The 18,838-nt window shown below is 33.2% G+C and overlaps 1 protein-coding gene across 3 annotated transcripts; it reads left to right on the top strand.

Moving 5' to 3' along the window:
- The first annotated feature begins 1,052 nt into the window (after positions 1-1,052).
- LOC129953910 (phospholipase B1, membrane-associated-like) lies at positions 1,053-18,205 on the top strand. 3 transcript variants are annotated; one of them, XM_056067451.1, is made up of 6 exons: positions 1,053-1,228; positions 1,533-1,743; positions 10,984-11,321; positions 11,417-11,876; positions 12,916-13,042; positions 17,967-18,205. In XM_056067451.1, the coding sequence occupies exons 2-6, from the start codon at positions 1,552-1,554 to the stop codon at positions 18,098-18,100; spliced, it is 1,251 nt and encodes a 416-aa protein (XP_055923426.1). In that variant the 5' UTR covers positions 1,053-1,228; positions 1,533-1,551; the 3' UTR covers positions 18,101-18,205. The 3 variants fall into 3 exon arrangements, with proteins under 3 accessions (XP_055923426.1, XP_055923425.1, XP_055923427.1); XM_056067450.1 differs by having other exon boundaries at positions 1,053-1,290; XM_056067452.1 differs by having other exon boundaries at positions 1,054-1,207.
- The last annotated feature ends 633 nt before the right edge of the window (positions 18,206-18,838 follow it).

Genomic DNA, 18,838 nt, shown 5'->3' with positions numbered 1-18,838 from the left:
TTCTTCTTGAAACTCTTTCAAAGCAGATTTTTCAGCTTTTGAATCAATTCTGGTTTGTTTAACGGCATCACTTACGCACCGCTCAGAACGTGAGATTCGCTTTTCATCACGTTTCTTAACATAAGTATGGGCTTCGCGGCCTATAGGGCATCCCATAACCGACATTACTTTAAAATTACCTTCAAAACCTTCCTGACTAACTTTATCAGTAAGTTTACCTGATCCTTTTCCACCGATTCCTTTATTTTTTTAACAACCCGAAGTAGTATCTTTAAAACGACTTCGAATTTTGAAAAATCCCTTTACTATTGTATTCTAGACATATTAAACTAGCAAATTATGAAGAAAAACATCGATGTTTTGAACCCATCACATGGGATGACCCCCTTAAATATCTCAAAAACTTTGCATGATAGAACAAAATTTAATGTCGGAATTTTAATAACGGTTATGAAAACCGATTGAGAAAGTGCAATTTTATTTCCAAGATCAAAAGCTTGTCGAGCAGTGTAATTGAAAAAATCAAATAAATTCAAATATGATACCATATTGTAGCAATAACCATAAACTTTGACATAACTCCCGTTTAAGTGTTTTTTAAACAAATGTTTTTAAGTGCCATTAAGAATTATTATCCAATTTAAAAAACCAAATAATGTCATACTCTATCAATCTTGAGTTTGATGTTCAAATTGTTTAATGTTCTTTAATAAAACAAGGAGTTGATTAAAAAAAAGGTGCATTACAAGTAATGTATCATATTACCTATTTTATATTTAAACGTCTGCATTATAATGCCGGCCTGGTGAAGTGCATCACACGTCACGAAAACAGCACATTTTTATCGCGACGACGGACGACTAGTTTTTTATGATTGAACTTCACCTTCATTACAAATTTTCTACAATAACTTGTTTGAATATTTTTATATTTTCATTCTGTAATATGTAGTCTGGTATATTCATTAATTCGCATTGTAAAACCATGGACCTTATAAATAACAAGCTATGTATCAAGCTCAAGCTTAAGTCCAAGGTTTTGGTTTTAATGACGTGCACGATTAAAGCCCACATTATGTGCTGCAGTGCATCTTGGTGTAGATAAAGTCAAGTAGAATTTAGTGTCATTTTAGAAGTATCTGCGCTCGCTATCTAGTGCTAATGGCATCTTATAACGTCTTTTAACGGTTTATAATTCGATTCTGTCGGTTTGTGATTTCCTTGAATTAGTGAGTTTTGACATTTTTTTTTCAAAGGATATTTGTTTAAATCCTTATAAATTTATTAAATAGTAAGTAATGAAGTAATGAGTATTGTGCTTTGAATAATTTTTCAAAAAATCAATTTTAAAAGTGGAATAAAATTTAAAAAAGTTTGTATTAAAAAAATAAATGTGATTTTTGCAAGATGGTTAAGTGTTTCTTACAAACCTTTAAAAGTTTAACTTATAATAACAAATTAAAAACAAAACCCCACTTAGCCCAAAATTGTAGTTGTAAGTAAGTTAATAATATTTCCTTTGTCTCTTTAAAGCTTTTAAGGCGTTAACAAAATGGGGAATTTCATTATTGTTTCTGCCGTGTGGTTTTGCTTCATTTTAAGTGGTTTACAAGGACAACAATATAGTACATATCTAGATGCCCAATTTGCACGACCATTGGGTATGGTACGAAAATTTATAGCAAATTTATCAGGAGAACAAAGCCAGATAAATAAAATATATCGACTAAATAAGAAGTTGGGGGTAATTTATTTTAATTTTTGATTACAAGATATGGCCTTAAGAGTTCTAATATTAAACTAGTTCATAAAATCTATGAATGAAACACAGACACTTTTTTGTTCTTTTCTAGTAAAATGTATTATAAAGTACTATATAAAATTAATTTTGTTAATCATGACAGTATAGGATGATATTGTGAAGAGGTAAACTAGAATACAGGCATTTTTACTTGCGACGTTAAGGAACTTCGTGACAAGTTTTGCATTCGTAACAATATTTCGAGCTCGAGATTTTAATCAAACATGACATTACGAAGGTAAAGAAGGTCTATCTGTCTTTCCTGGCCCTTTTTTTTAAATTCACTTGAACCGGTTTTCAATATTTTTAAAGTTAAATTGAAAAAATGTATCTATACAAATTTAATTAAAAGAGTTTCTAACGATTTTCGAATACCTTTTTTTGGAAAATTAAGTTTATTTGAGCAATTAAATGGCATTTAAATTCTTGTAAACAAAATTTTTTTGCAGGTATACATTTTTAAATTTTAAATTACCAGACAGATTTTTAAATACACTCTTTGGATACATTAGCAAGTTTGTACGACCAAGTCGTGTTATTTACATCTATTCGTGCACATAATATTTAGCTGTTTTTAATGACTAATTCTACAATCGTACTTCAATATTAAACTCGTGATTCAGGAATTTTTAATGGATTGGGAAGTACAAGTGTTGTGATGGTTAGTGCGTAGGACTTTCATGTCAGTGGTTCTTAAGTTCAATCCTTCCCTGTGCGATCTAAAGTTTTTGTCATGGGTATTGCCTCTTGCGAGGAATTGACAAATCCTCCAAGGCTAATTCTTGTCATGAAAAGTGCTTTCTCAAATAAGCCCTAGTTCTGAAAGGACTGTTTCACAAATTTATTTATTTTTTATTTAAATCTGGTGTTGAATCTATGGTGAAGTTTAAAAATGATTCTTATAATAAATCTAAATGAAACTACGAAATTGGGTGTCTTGCGAAAATATTACTAATTTCCTTGTTTTTGGAATGTTAAGGGTTTTTTCGGCAAAATAATTTGAAGCATGCGACAGGTAACTCTATTCTCGCTGCGACAGAAACTTCATATTTATTGGCAAATTACTATCATATTTTTGGTCTGAAAGCTTTTTAGGTTTAGAGTTGGATCAATTACAAAACTATGTCTTACTTAAAGTGGAAGTATTCACGCAACAAAAATCCCCCACAAAAATGGTGAACATTTGCATTTAAAGTTCGCAAAACAAAAGGACTTTTGGCAAATAGGCCTTTTCCTACGGCAATATTAAAACTGGTGGATACATTTAAGCTGTTGGAACAATTAAGTTATGTGAAGAATTAAAACCGTGTGCTTCACGCAACAGCACCTATTAATATTTCTGGTGTAGCCTTTGCTGCTGACGAAAACCCTGGTCTGTCGATTCCTCATTGATCGAATCATTTTTTATTTTTTTTTATTTTATCAAAATCTTAAAGCTAAGTTAAAGCTAGAAACAAAAATTTTTAAAAAAAACTAGCGTACAATTCAAAATCTTAAAAAAAATATCTTACTGGCCCTATACGGGTGCTCTAAGTTAATCCATTATCTTATAACTACTGCCTTTCGGCCTAAGAACAATTTTAATACTTAATATAAATAACAAGAACTTAATCTAAACCCAAGAAAATTAAAAAAAAACTTGGTATCTTTATAATTATTTTATATTTTATATAAAACCTTAAACTAAATTAAACAAAAAAACCGAAACCCATTATAATACTTAAGCTACTTAAAACTAACCAAAACCAATAATACTACTTAAAAACTAGAACAGTAAGATTTTTGTGTGTGTGTGTGTGTTTTTTTTTACATTTATTTTTTATTTTATATAATTTTTTTTTGGTGCCACCCTGACTGTCCCTAACCTAATTCCTAAACCTATGTAAGCCGGCCAAGATCAAACGCCCTAGACAACTTTAAATGGCATTCTCAATTTGAAGCCACTAAAACTGGTTCTGCTCCTTCACCCTATCTCTTCGGTCCCTATCGGAAACAGTCCTACTGGACCTTAGGCACTCGGCTCCATCCAGTGCTAGGACGTCTTGACTGTAAAGGAGTCGCCTATCTACAGTTGTACGGCTGACGTGTTGGATTAGCGGGACTGCCTCCCCTCCCTGTATCAGCCCTCGATTGTCTAAATAGAGAAAAGCTTCGGGCGGAATGTTGCCACTTAAACGTGCACTTTCGTAGTAATCATTGTTGGGGACTGGGGTAATCAGCCTTATCATGAATTCCATCGTAATCGGAAATGTGCTCCGAATCCCGAAAAATCGATCACAAAATTCATTCGTAGTGGAAAATCTGCTACCAATTTTGAAGTTCGTGAAATTTGGTATCACTCAATCCGAATGAAACGGAAATTTTGCCTCATTTTCTACGACAAGTAATTTGTGTCGGAATCGTTGGGAAACAGTTGTGTTGTTTATAAATATGTAAGTATTAACCAATTTGTTTTTCTTTTGATAATATTTGTTCCTTTAAAAGGGCAAAAACAACAAATAAGACACAATACGAAAGGCTTTATCAATTATTAAATGGGAAACCGGACAAAGCTCAAGGATATATATATTGTAATATAACCCCTTTTCTTCGGGTGGAGCAATTATATTTATATGTGTTCCATCGACACACATAATGACGCCTGGGAAACTCGCCTTTGAATCTTTTCGCATTCATTTTTTCCGACTCGCCCATCTGGATTTGTATCCACACAGGACAAAGTCTTCTTTATATTACATTCAACACAGTTTTGAGTGTTGAAGAAAATGTCAACCTCATATTTGTTACCAACACGAAGTTGGTATCTACCTCCTGCCAATAATCTTATGACAGCCACGAGCCGGCTAATGGAAGTCATTGCGCATGAAAACACTCCTAAATTAAGCTCATGTTCCAGCTCATCCAATACATATTTGAATGCTGGTTTGTTCAGTCGGAAATTTCGTTGAAATCTGTAAGATTTTGTTTTTAAAACATAAACACAATTAAATTCAATGTCACTATACATACGTTTATCATCTAAGTCGAGTGGATTATAAGCGTCTCGAAATATTTTCCTCTGAATTTTCAGGTTTCTTTTTCGCCTGAAGGACTCTATTCGAACAGCAATTATAGAAAAAGCCACTGAATCCATTTTTAAAGACTTTATATTTAATTTATTTACACTTTAAAAAAAACGTATTTAAAAAACTGGAAATTAATTCAAATTTATTTGGGTAATCTTCACAATATGTTTGACACGAAACAGCTGATTTCGAAAATGAAAATGAAAGCGGCAAATGAGGCAATGCCTTTTTAAATTCCATTCGAATTTTGTGATGTAAATTTTTCGTAATTCGTAGGGTAGATTTTGTTCGGAGATTTTTTACGAATGGATTTTGTGATAGGGCAGAATAAGCCCACAAAAATTAAGCTGTTAGTCGACGGCATCGCTCTCGCAATGTGACCTCTCCTAAGCTTCAGCAAGAATTTATCTATTCTGTTTATGTTGGCTCTGTTGTATAGAACCTAGTTGGAATAGTCCATTTGATATGGGGCAACGTTAAACCATACCGGACACCTATAGGCAATCATCGGCCGGATAAGGGCCATGTAGCAAATCACCTTCAGCCTGCTGTCAACACGACTGCTAAAAACCAACTATTTTGTCGGAGCAAATGCTCCCCTAGCACTCATATGTCTGTCGAAATAAAAGGACTGATCCAACCGCCATTGGGGCTCGATTTTTTCCAAAGATCACAAGATTTTTTCAGTTCTTTCTCGTATCTCTTGAGGCTCAATACAGCTGAGTCCTGGACAGAATAGTTTCGCATTTTTGAATGTTGATTTTCAACTCCCAGTCATCGCAATATTGCTGAATTGTCGAAGTCACCCAGCAAAAGTGTCTCAGATCTCAGATCTCTGGTGTAAATGCTGAATAAAATCGGCAAGTTTACCGCTCCCTGTAGAAGACCATATATGATCGAATCATTTTTCAGGTATAAATTAACAGAATTTTACATTTGGTGCTAGGAAAATGATGATAAGCGTGCTTTATTGTTGGAAAAAACGTCGAATCCGAGGTACAGTAGAAATAAAGATGAATAACAAATACAACATCCATGCATCCACTGCAGAGCAGATAAAAGGTAAAGTGAAATTCTGCTGCGGATAGAGATTTGACTTCGTGTTTCGAAACCAGATTTCGATTTTTTCATTTTTAGACATTGGTACGTTTCATTTCAATACTCTAGATAAAGTCTAATATTTCGAGAGAATTTATTTTCCATTTATTTATCGACGTTTCAAGGTCCCTAGAGTCGAAATAAAAGATTATAGGAAAGATGTCTGTGCGTGCGTGTGTACGTACGTTCGCGACGTTTTTTCGTCGTCCATAGCTCAAGAACCAGAAGAGATATCTATTCAAATAAATTGTATTACATATACAGATAAAAAGGCAAAAAGATGCAGAAAGGGCTCTCAAGGCCGGTTTTTTTTTACAGTTACATTTAAAACAAGGTGAACATTTTGGTTAACCCTAAACATCTTACGAACCAAAAACGGTAGAGACTTTAATAAAATTTTATATACTATGTTGTAACGTGATACCAAACAAGGATATTTTTTGAAAAAAAAAAACAATTAACGGCTTTTTTTAAAAATCAAAAAAAAACTATTTTATCTCCAAAATAATTTTGTGCAACGAAAAATAAAGTTTTAAACATCTGATAAAATTTTGAGAAAAATCGAATTGACAGTTTTTTTTATAAAAAATAAAAACTTAAAAGAAAATTTAGCAAAAATTGTAAAAATTGATTTTTGACTCAAATATCTTTTCAAAAATTTGAGATTGTGGCTTCCAACTAATTTTCCATTATAAGAAATATTGTTTTCAATATTCAATACAATTTTGAAAAAAATCAAATTGACATTTTCTTACAAAAAATAAAAACCTATAAAAAACAATACTAAAACTTGGTAAAAATTTTCTTAGGTACGACTCAAAAAGCTTTTAAAAATTAAAAATTTTGTCTACCAACTCTTTTTATTTTACAAAAAATATTGTTTTATAAAGTAGTTTTTTTTTAAACCAACAGTCCGTGTTTCCATTAAAAAATAAAATCTACAAAAAATATTACGCAAGTTTGGTAAAAATTGATGTTCGGTTCTTGATATTTCTCAAATTAATGTCATTCATCCAATTTGTACAAATTGTTACTAAAATTGGTAAAAATTTGTTTTCGACTAAAAATCTATTAAACAAAACTAAATTTCAAACTTAAGTATTTCTTTATATGAAAATATTGTAGGTAATTTTAAACGCCTTTTGTTTAAAAGAGTCTCCATTCTCAACATGTGATCGTTTGGTGTGGTTTTTATGCCTTCTGTCATTACGGCGAGTGGATCAGATATGAGAAATAACTTGTATACATCAATGTGAAAAACGTGAAGAATATTTAAAACAAGACTAGGCTATATAACACTAAAGCCAAAAAAAGTTTCCTTAGAGGGTTATTTTTCTAACAGGTGATCGCAATTGGCTACTGAGATGTTTTGATTTAACAACTTTAGACTTTTTGCTTCACAATCAATTTAAGCACTTAAAAATTTAATTCATGAAGTTATCTAGTACAAACAGCAGTAAATGTGCGCATTAGCCTTGAAAATGTACTCGTATGTAATCAGCTACAATATGGCAGCCGTTAGACTGATATCATTTGCTATTTTTGATGGCATACCTTTCTATTTTTAACACAATAAACATAAATTGATTTCTCTTTATACAAAAAATATTAGAAAGCCATTTTTTATTAAACTTTCGTTGGATCATTGGTTGGCACTTTCGTTATTAACTTCCCAAAGGACGTTATTGAAATGGGTCCGATTTGTCGAATTGAAAATTTTGACATTTCTCGACGTTTCAAGGTCCCTAGAGTCGAAATCAAATATTTTTAGAAAGGTGTCTGTGCCTGCGTGTGTACGTACTCTCAAGAAAATTGCGTATGTGTTTTTTTTTTACCATAGCAGTTTAAAAAAAAAGATGAAATGTAGGTAAGCCCTAAATATCTCACGAACCAATAACGCTAGAGACTTGAATTAAATTTTATTTTATTTTTAAATTCATTTTTATTAATTCAATCTTAAACCTATCTTAAAGCTAGACAAAAATTCATGAAACTAGCCTAATTATTCATAACTTACAACTAACTTACTGATCCCATACGGACACTCTAAGTTAAACTATAACACTTAATAATTATGCCTTTCGGCCCTAAGATCTATTTACTTACTTACTTACTTAAGGTGGCGCTACAGTCCGGGGCAGACGTTGGCCTCAACCAACATGGCCTCAGCCAGCTCGTTCCCTAGCTAGCTGTCTCCAGTTTCGCGCGCCAAGTTTGTTGAGGTCCTCTCCCACCTGGGTACGCCACCTCTACTGCGCCCGCCGTCCCTCTGGATTGGATTCGAAGACCTTCCGGGCTGGAGCGTTGATGTCCATCCGCTCTACATGACCTAGCCATCTAAGCCGTTGGACTTTAACTCTGCTAACTAGGTCAGTGTCGCTGTACGGCCCGTACAGTTCGTCGTTATATCTTCTCCTCCATTCTCCATCTATGCGTACGGGACCAAAAATCATCCGAAGAATTTTTCTCTTGAAGCATCCTAAAACGCTCTCATCTTTCTTTGACAGGGTCCAGGCCTCAGCGCCATAAATGAGAACCGGGATGATGAGTGTCTTATAGATGGTGATTTTAGATGCTCGAGAGAGGACTTTACTTCCCAATTGCCTTCTAAAGGCCCAACTATAATAGGCATAAGCAAACATAAGCTTATGTCAAAAACCCAACGAAAATTCACTTAAGTTTGCCAAAATTACTGCATAGCCATAATGCAATTTTGCTCACGTACCTACATGTCAGATTTTACTTATGCGGCGAGCGACTGGGATCGCTCTTGCTTAAGTGTGCTTAAGTTAACGAAACTGAGAAAAATTGAACGAAACGGAGCTAGACTCCATTATGTTCACTCGTATTGAGATTCTTTGTATTCGCACGTTTACTTATGCGCGCATATGCTAGCTTATGCCTATTATAGTTGGGCCTTAAGTCCAAAGAAGCAGCGATTTGCAAGAGTTATTCTTCGTTTGATTTCAGCGCTGGTGTCGTTGTCCGTGTTAATAGCGGTGCCTAGGTAGACAAAGTCCTTAACTACCTCAAAGTTATATCTGTCCATGCTGACGTTTTGTCCAAGACGTCGTCGTTCAGTGTCCTTTTTTGATGACAGCATATACTTGGTCTTGCCCTCATTGACCACTAAACCCATCTTCTTCGCTTCCGTCGCAATGCTCAAAAACGCTCCATTAACATCACGCTTTGATCTTCCAATTATGTCAATATCATCTGCGTATCCGAGTAATTGGATGGACCTTTGGAAGATTGTGCCTCTAGTGTTGACGGTTGAGTTTTGCACAATTCTTTCCAGAACGATGTTGAAGAAGTCGCATGACAGTGCATCGCCTTGTCTAAAACCTTTTTGACATCAAATGCATCGGTAAGATCTTTTCCGACCTTGATAGAGCAGCGTGCATTTTCCATCGTCATTCTGCACAAACTGATACGTTTGTTGTTGACAGGGATGCCAAAACTACACATTGCTCGGTAGAGCTCTTCCCTATAGATGCTGTCATTCGCGGCTTTAAAATCGATAAAGAGATAATCTGTATCGATTTGAAGGTCCTGGGTTTTTTCCAAGATCTGCCGCAGTGTGAATATTTGGTCGATAGTGGACTTTCCTGGTCTTAAGCCACACTGATACGGACCAATCAGGTTGTTGACGAATGGTTTTAGACGTTCACATAATACGGCAGAGAGGATCTTATACGCAATGTTAAGGAGACAGATGCCTCTGTAGTTGGCGCAATTTAGAGGATCTCCTTTCTTATATATCGGGCATACTATGCTGAGATTCCACTCATCGGGCATGCTTTCTTCCGACCCTATTTTGCAGATGAGTTGGTGCATACTCCCTACCAAGTCATCTTCTGCTGATTTGAATAGTTCGGCAGCAATGCCATCAGCTCCAGCTGCTTTGTTTGACTTAAGTTTAGATATAGCTATCTTCACTTCGTCATGGACGGGTAGGCGGAATTGTTGATTTGCGTCGCCGAGGTTGAGTGGTTCTATCTCCCTTACAGCGGAATTCGGTTCGTCATCGTCGTTATATAATTTGCAGAAGTGATCTTTCCATGTTCTCAGCATCGACTGCGATTCTACTACGATGTTCCCCTGATCGTCTTTACAGGCTTCGATTCGTGGCTGGTACCCTTGAAAGGTTTTTTTTACCTTTTGGTAAAATTTACGAACCTCATTCCTGTTGTGACATCCCTCTATCTCCTCTATCGCGCGCTTCTCATGCTCTCTTTTTTTCCATTTAAGAAGCCGGTGTTCCTGTCTCCTCTTCTGCTCGTAGAGCTCGCGAGCAGCCCCGTTTTGTATGCCTCTTCTTTCGCTGCGTGCGCTTTCTGGTGGTGGCTGTGTGAAACCTAGCACTTCAGAGGCGGCATCTCTGATGGCTGCAAGGCAATGTTGCCACTGGTTTTCAATGCTTAATGCAGGCAGCAAAGGACTCCTTAAGAGGTTATTAGAGACTCGATCGGAAAAGGACATGGCAGTCTCTTGTGATTGTAGCCGTCTAACGTCGAATCTTCTCACAGTACTTCCTTGTTTTGGCTTGGATCGGGATATCCGTAGCCGTAAATATTGTTATTGATTTTTAAATTTTTAGGAATCATTCAATTGACAACTTTTTTAACAAAACACGAAAACCTACAAACCTTTTAAGTAAGACAAATCGACAGACGGGATGAGAAGTTATCAGTGTGGTTCGTATCCCAGTCTTTTTTTTTATATGGTTTTACACAGAACAATTCTTTATATTTATGGACATGTTTTCGAATGCTGCCATTAAGTTGAGTTTTTGTTTTTTATATGAAAGCATACTTAAAGCAGGTGAGAACAATTTGATTTATCGTCAAAAAATTGTAAAATTAACAAACAATTACATCACGATTTTAAAACGTGATTTTATGTAGTTTTACTCAGAATTTGTGACTAGTTTCCTTTTAAGGCTATATCTATAATATAATACTTATGTTAACGAATATTTAAAATTAATTAATTTGATTAAATTCAATGTTCTTTGTAGAAAATTCAACCACAAGTTCCACAGTCACAACGATTTCATTGTGACGCCAAAAATGGACCTGGCAGACGTAGTTCCAAACCCCCAGAATCTGTTGATGAAGTTCGACCAGGCGATATTGATATAATTGCCGCAATTGGCGATTCATTGACTGCAGCTAACGGTGCAATATCAAATGAACTTTATAGTTTGTTTAATGAGAACCGGGGAATATCATTTTCAGCCGGAGGACGAGGTGATTGGCGAAAATATCTAACTTTACCTAACATACTGAGAGAATTTAATAATGATCTCTATGGTTATTCAACTGAAGACTGTTTATCTATTGATCGTGCAAGCAAGTGAGTTTAATTGAAAAAGCCTTTTTCTTAAGGTTCCTCTAGGGGAGAGGGAGGTTTTTAAAAGGAATTTAATGCCGTAACGAAAAATTCATTAGATTTAACGTTGCAGAAGCCACAACTCGTTTCGAAGATATGGTATTTCAATCGAAAGTTTTACTCAAGCGCATGCAAAGGGATCCCAAAGTAAACATGACGTCACATTGGAAAATGATAACAGTTTTTATTGGAAGCAATGATCTATGTGCAAAGCTATGTGATTTGTCAACTCCAGAAGATCTGATCAAGGAACACGCAGAGAATACTTATAAAACTTTGAGATTCTTACGCCAGAATGTACCAAGAGCTATAATTAATTGGATTATTTTGCCGAACTTGGTAAAGTTGATAGGTTTTAAAAATGTCCCGACGCAATGTTATATAGCAGAAAGAGTTGAATGTCGCTGCATCTATAGCAGTCGAGCAACACCAGAGACGCTTAAAAGATATGAAAATATAGTCACAAAAATTCAACAGGATCAAAAGGAAATAATATACCAGGATGAGTTTAATACTAATGTGAGTTATAGCGGGTATTTTTTTTAAAGAGCTTGAGAAGTTAAAATAATAATAGAAGACAGAAATATTGTTGGAATGAGTTGGTAAATAATTGCATTGCATTTATTTTGTATTAGTCTGATTTCCAGTTAATCAAGAAAGTGGAATATTGGATTCCAATGTGTTTGGTTTGTCAGCCAGTGGGCAGGTTCAGACAACATAAGTTGCTTCATTTGCAGTTAACTTCATTCTTTGAACGAAAATATTGACCAAGGCAACTAGTTAGTTCTTTAAGTGTCATACATTTCAAATTATAAAGAAATGTAACTTATTTTTTTCCCTAAATTTACAAGGAAGCTTTTAACAGAAAGCATTGAATGAAGGTGTGCAGAGAATAAATAAATTATAGAGATATAAAGTTCAGCTTTTGTTTGAATGAAAAACATGATTAACTCTCATTTTGACATAAGTTGACTCGACTTGATAGTTAGGGAGATTTTTATCGACTAACTTTCCAGTCAACTTTCCAATAAAGATGCCTTAATTGGAAGGCAATTTTTTGACAGCTGGCCAATCAGATGCTAGAGACTTGCCTTAATTTCAAGTCCCTTATGTCCTCTGAACCTGCCCAATGACTTAACATAACCTCATAAAAAGTAATTCAGAGGCATTAAAATACACGTGGGTAAGCTTAGAAGACATAAGCTAAGCGATACTTAGCCGTTAATTTTTGGAAACAAAAAATCGTACAGCATGAAACTATTATTCGTATTGTGGAACCAATTAACCAAAAATGAGCTTTATCATAATTCTTGACTATAAACTCTGTAAATAGATTTATTGTTAAAGTAAATTTCCACAAAAAGAGACTTTTTCTTGCATTAAACGCTATATTTTAAATTGCGGAACCATATTGAACTAAAATGTCAACACAGTTTGACAGTCCTTACAGTCAAAACAAGAACTACATGTTTAAATTTCTCATGCAGCTTTAAAAAAACACCCTATATAATATTTTAATTTTCATAGAAATATATTCTTTTTTTTTTGTACTTTTCAGACATTCACGGTAAATTTACAACTTTTTGGCAAAGATTTTAGCTTACCAAAATTACCCTCTGGTGACACTGACTTACGTTATTTTGCAAGCGATTGTTTTCACTTCAGTCAACTAGGACAAGCAGCAGGTATTTTGCTTATATGTTGAACATTTTTTAATTTTTGAATCGTGTTCATTTGAAAACGCGCTTAGTTTAAGTGAGAATTTACAAGAAAATAGAAGTTACACACATTCATTTATATTTCATACATATTTATAAATAATGTATCGCTTCATCAAATGCGTTTCAAAAAAGATTTATTGTAATACACTCCTCGTCAACTGAATACGCACAAACATTTTTGAATATATTTTATCCAAACAGTGATGGTTATTATGCCATCTGTTGATGGTAAAAATTTTCGTAACATATAAGTAACAGAATTTCAAAGGTTTATCCAAAGACAACCGTGAATTTTTCCTTCAACTACTTCCATAGTGTAACTTATGCAAAGTAAAAGTTTTTTTTGAGTCAACTAAATAGGTACAACAATTAAAAGAGGCTGGGATGCGAACCACACTGATAACTTCCCATCCCGTCTGTCGATTTGTCTTGCTTAAAAGTTTGTCTATATGTACTCTTATCAATTTTTACCAAATTTGAGTTCTATTTTTGTAGATTCTATTTTTATGAAAAAACGGACTGTTGGATTTTTATATAAAAATTACTGAATCGATATATTTCTGTTAAATAAAATAAGTTTGAAGCCAATATTTTTAATTTTTGAAAACCTATTTGAGTCGAAAGTAAATTTTTACAAAGTTTTAGTATTGTTTTTTTTAAGAGTTTTATTTTTTATAAAAAAACTGTCAATACGATTTTTTTTTAAATTTTATCGAATGTTCAAAACAATATTTCTTATAAGATAAATAAGATTGATGCCAATATTTCAAAGTTTTGAAAAGATATTTGAGTCGAAAATCAATTTTTAACAACTTTTGTTAATTTTTTTAAACTTTTTAATTTTTTGTACAAAAACTGTCAATTCGATTTTTCTCAAACTTTGTTCTAATGTTGAAAACAATATTTCTTATAAGTAAAAATTAACAAGAAGCTTTTATCTCAAAATTTTGAAAAGATATTTGAGTCGAAAATCTTTTTTTACCAACTTTTGTTATTTTTTTTTTGGTTTTTAATTTTTTGTAAAAAAAACTGTCCATTCGATTTTTTTCAAAATGTCACTGAATGTTGACAACAATATTTTTTGAAAGATAAAAGTAAATTAAAGCTAATATCTTAAAGTTTTAAATAGATATTTGAGTCGAAATTCAATTTTTACCAACTATTATTAATTTTTTTTAGGTTTTTATTTTTTGTAAAAAAGCTGTCAATTCGATTTTTCTCAAAATTTTACTGAATGTTAAAAACAATATTTTTTATAAGATAAACTAAGATTGAAGCCCGAATTTCAAGTTTTTGAAAAGATATTTGAATCGATATTCAATTTTTACCAATTTTGAGTAATGTTTTTTTCTTGATTTTTATTTTTTATAAAAAAAACTGTCAATTCGATTTTCTTCAAAATTTTATCAGATGTCAAAAACATTATGTTGCACAAAATTGTTATGGTGATGAAATCATATTTAAGTCTTGAAATTTTGGAAGTGACAAATTTTTTTTTCAGTTTTTTCGATTTATAAAAAAAAACCGTTAAATGGATTTAAAAAAAAAAAACATATTTCTTTGATATTACGTTACAATGTATTATATAAAATTTAATTCAAGTCTCTAGTGTTTTTGGTTCGTAAGATATTTAAGGTTAACCAAAATTTTCACCTTTTTTTCAAACTGCTATGGTCAAAAAACCACCCACGCAATTGTCTTGAGAGCCCTTTCTGCATCTTTCTGCCTTATTATCTGTGTAACATAATTTATTTGAAATCGATATCTCTTCTGGTTCTTGAGCTATGGAGGACGAAAAAAACGTCGCGAATGTACGGACGTACGAACGTACGTACACACGCACGCACAGACATCTTTCTATAAATCTTTTATTTTGACTCTACGTTCGCCTTGAAAGGTCGATAAATGTCAAAATTTTCAATTTGACAAATCGGACCCATTAGAATAAAGGAAGTAAAAAATTGGTATTGGAATGGAATGAAACAAGTTTTTGTTTAAGTTTAGTAGTGGGTACTTCCACCTTCATTTTTAATTACTTCGTAAATTCGATCTGGCATGGAATAGTATAGATTTTTAATGTAATTTAACGAAATTTCGCTCTACGCTAATTTGATTGCAGAAATTAAGGTTTCTTTGTCTTCGAACTGACGACCACCCTCATAAACTTTGCGTACTAACCACCCCCAGACATTTTCTATGATGGCGGCCATTGAAGCAACTGCACTTTTTGCTCCTCTATCCATGTTCTTATTCTATTATGCGCTCTGAGTGAATAGGCGCATCAACATGTTGATAGGTCCAATTTATGGGTCCAAAGATGTTAGAAAATTTAAGAAAATTTCTTTCCAAAATTACTTTATACGCAGCTGCTGTCATTTTTGATGTGACAACCTCGAGCTTAACTGTTTCATAATAACTGACGGCTCCCCATATCATGACACCTCCTTCACGACTATGATGGCGCTTTAAGAATCTGTTTTCTTTTCTTAAGTCGTGAAAATAGAAGTTGAACCCATCAGGGCTATCGAAATTAAACTTTTTTCATCTGAAAAAACCACGTGATACCATTCTTTTATCCAACTCATGTTAGGTTATCGTGGCTGTCCAAGATGGAAACGGACACACTTAGGCCAGTCATGAGATTTTTGTATCGCTTCTAATATTGCTATAGCTTCTGCTGTAAAAATAGAAGTTATATTAGGCAGGATGACTTGAACAGATATGTTGCCATCTTTTGATATGACTGCAAATGTGGTGTTTTATTGGTTTTTTGATCCGTCTGGAAAGAACATTTTCCATCCAGATTTGGATAGATTGAAGGAAATTTGGGTAAACATTTTTTTATGTATCACGTCGTTGGTACTTTGTTTTTTAAATTCCGAGGGGGTGAGGAGGATTGATTCTGTGTTAAGAAGACTGGGTGGGTGTGATTGTGTATATTTTTGGTTACATCGATAGGGTATTTCCATTTGTTTCCCAGTTTCCAGTATGGTGTGGATAGTAGAACGAATTCGTCTGGGTCTTTTGTGTGATGCAGCCAGTTTGATATCTTTATCTATAACAGATCCCGTTAAAAAAGTTAATTTGGGTAAAAGCCTGGCGATAGCACTAGAATGATGTTCTTCAATTGTTGGAAGCCCAGCTTCAGCAAGAATGTTTCTGATTGGGCTGGTTGGAAAGGCGTTGATACTTCTTCTTGCAGCTTGATGATAAGAAGGTTTGAAAATGTTTCGTGTTGTTTTTGGGGAGGGTCCGTAGATGGAGAGAGCGTAATCAATCTTACTCAATACTAACATTTTAGTTATTTGACATAGGGAGTTTATGTGCACATTGCTTTTGTTTGATGAAAGATATTTTATTATATTGAGTCTAGCTGTATTTACAATTAAAGACTAAACCTAAAATACATAGACTATTTACATTTTCAAGTTGAACATTATTAATTTCAAGATTAAAATTAAAACAATTTTGTTTTCTACAAATATGAAGGATTTTACATTTGCTTTCTGCATAAGCAATGTTAATATACTTAACAAGTTCGGAGTTTTGTTGGTTGTAAGCACGCTTGGCTTCAGCCATACTACATTTTTTTTTTTTGTGTTTTGATAATTAAGATGTTTTTGTTTTGGAGGTATTTAGGGCAAGTTTTTGAAGAGGCGGGGTGCTTATCTAAGCAATAAGCGCACATAATCCGTGAGCATATGGATGGTTCGTGAAATGGAGAATTACAGTGTTCACAAATTTTTTGATCTTTTGAACAGCGTTTAGTCGTGTGGCCCAGTAATTGGCAATTGCGGCATCTCATGGGAGAGGGAATGTACTCTTTTATACCTTTGCTTTATACCAACCGATATCTTCGGTTTGAGGGGCTTGGTATAAATCAAATGTGAAGAGCATTAAGCCTGTATGTTGGTATTTATTTGTATCAATTTTTTTTGAGAACTTATATACTTCACTTACTCCCTGATCTTTCATTTCGGCTACAATCTCAGCTTCGCTGGCAGTAATAAGCCAAGGGGCATACACAATGCCTTAGGAAGAGTTGAATTGTTTGTGTAGAGAAACGATAACTGGGATTTGATTTGCGAGATTTCTTATTTTCAGAAATCTTTCTACGATTTGCTGATTTTTGACCAAAATAATTCATAATAAGTACTGATAGAATCAATAGATTTTCTTAGTATAAAAATACTCACAGTTGAAAGCGGAGTTTTTTGTGAGTCTTTAGCAGAAATAACAATAAATGTCAAGCACTTGACTAAAAATTATCTGCTTAACATCTTAAGGGAATAGTTAGCATCAACAGATGGCATAATAACCATCACTGTTTCAAAAAAAAAAGGATAAAGTATATTAAAAAATGTTTGTGCGTATTCATTTGACGAGGAGTGTATATTCTCATTTTCTCATTAATTATTGTTAAAAGAATGTATTGCCTGTTGAAAAAAATCTAATAGTGTACTTTGTAAGATGTAACTTTTACAAGCTGATGGAGAAAAATGTTTAATTCTTTTGAATGCAATTTAGTTAGGAGTAGCTACATATTTCAGAATAAGAGTACATAATTTCTTTTTGCACGAACATTATTCAAGTTTTTTAAGAACCATTATAATAATTATTTTCTTCTCATGATTGAAAAAATACACATAAATAGTTTTAAATTATAAACCTATTTAAAAACATGATTGATATTAAACTTTAATTTTTTATACAGTCTACAATGTTTAAACAAAACCCAGACATTTTAAAATTATTTGAATGTTCTTAAAAATCTTCTTCTTTCCAAAGACCGATAAAACCTTTTATATAATCAATTAAAATTAAAATATTTTTTACATCCATAAATTATTTTACCGTGGGCTTAAATTTTCTTTATTTTTCTTTTAAGCTGCGAATGCTCTTTGGAACAATATAATGGAACCTGAAGGAAAAAAACTTCTTGACTGGATGCCAGCTTTTAAACAATTTGAATGTCCAACTAATGAACGCCCATACATTGCAACCCGGACAAATAGTAAATAAAAATCTTTTTTACCTAAAAAGAAATTGAAATTCAAATAAAATTGTGATTGTGATATCAAACAAATAAAAGCATTGATGATACAAAATTTTGGCCGAACAGCTATATTATGTACGTATATGCTGATTTTTCGTATAATTAATATTTTTTAAACAATTATATTAAAATCTTTTAATTTAGTCACAGTTGGTTCATTCTTTTGTTCTCCCACCCTCTTGTGCAGTAGCCAGCTATTTATGGTGGCCATGTCTAGAAAATGGTAAAACAAATGCAGATACCATTTTTTGGTGCGTATTTTTATTTTGAACTTCCCAAGAAAAGAGTCCAATAAATCCACTCCCCCCATATGCTTATTATAGATTTTTACTATTTTGGGACAATCAACTTCAATATATTTTTTTGTTTTTTGCAATATCGGCTTGTTGAAAGTTGAGATTTGATACTTTGTTTTTAAATACTTAGTTTATTTTATCGTTATCAAATTGTACTAATTTTTTTATGTTTGATGTATTGAAAATAAATATTATTAAATTAATAAAAATAAATTGGGTGGTGCAACAGCCCGTTGTGAACCAGGGCCTAGTGACTTACAACTCTCAACCATTCCTGTGTGCGAGTACTCTTGTCAGGAATGGAAGGGACCAACAATTTTAGGCCGAATCCGAACGGCTAATTTGAGAAAGCACTTTTTCATGACAAGAATTACTCTTGAAGGATTTGTCAATTCCTCGCAAGAGGCA

This window comes from Eupeodes corollae, chromosome 1, assembly GCF_945859685.1.
Source record: "Eupeodes corollae chromosome 1, idEupCoro1.1, whole genome shotgun sequence".
Classification (NCBI taxonomy): Eukaryota; Metazoa; Arthropoda; class Insecta; order Diptera; family Syrphidae; genus Eupeodes; species Eupeodes corollae.
This window is presented reverse-complemented; position numbering and strand designations above follow the sequence as displayed.

What these genes read in the sequence shown, in the direction of transcription:
- LOC129953910 (XM_056067451.1), top strand. Translation starts at nt 1,552, where the DNA reads ATGGGGAATTTCATTATTGTTTCTGCCGTGTGGTTTTGCTTCATTTTA. An exon ending in TCTATTGATCGTGCAAGCAA is followed by an intron (nt 11,322 to 11,416) that starts GTGAGTTTAATT and finishes AAAATTCATTAG; the next exon opens with ATTTAACGTTGCAGAAGCCA. An exon ending in TCAACTAGGACAAGCAGCAG is followed by an intron (nt 13,043 to 17,966) that starts GTATTTTGCTTA and finishes TTTTCTTTTAAG; the next exon opens with CTGCGAATGCTCTTTGGAAC.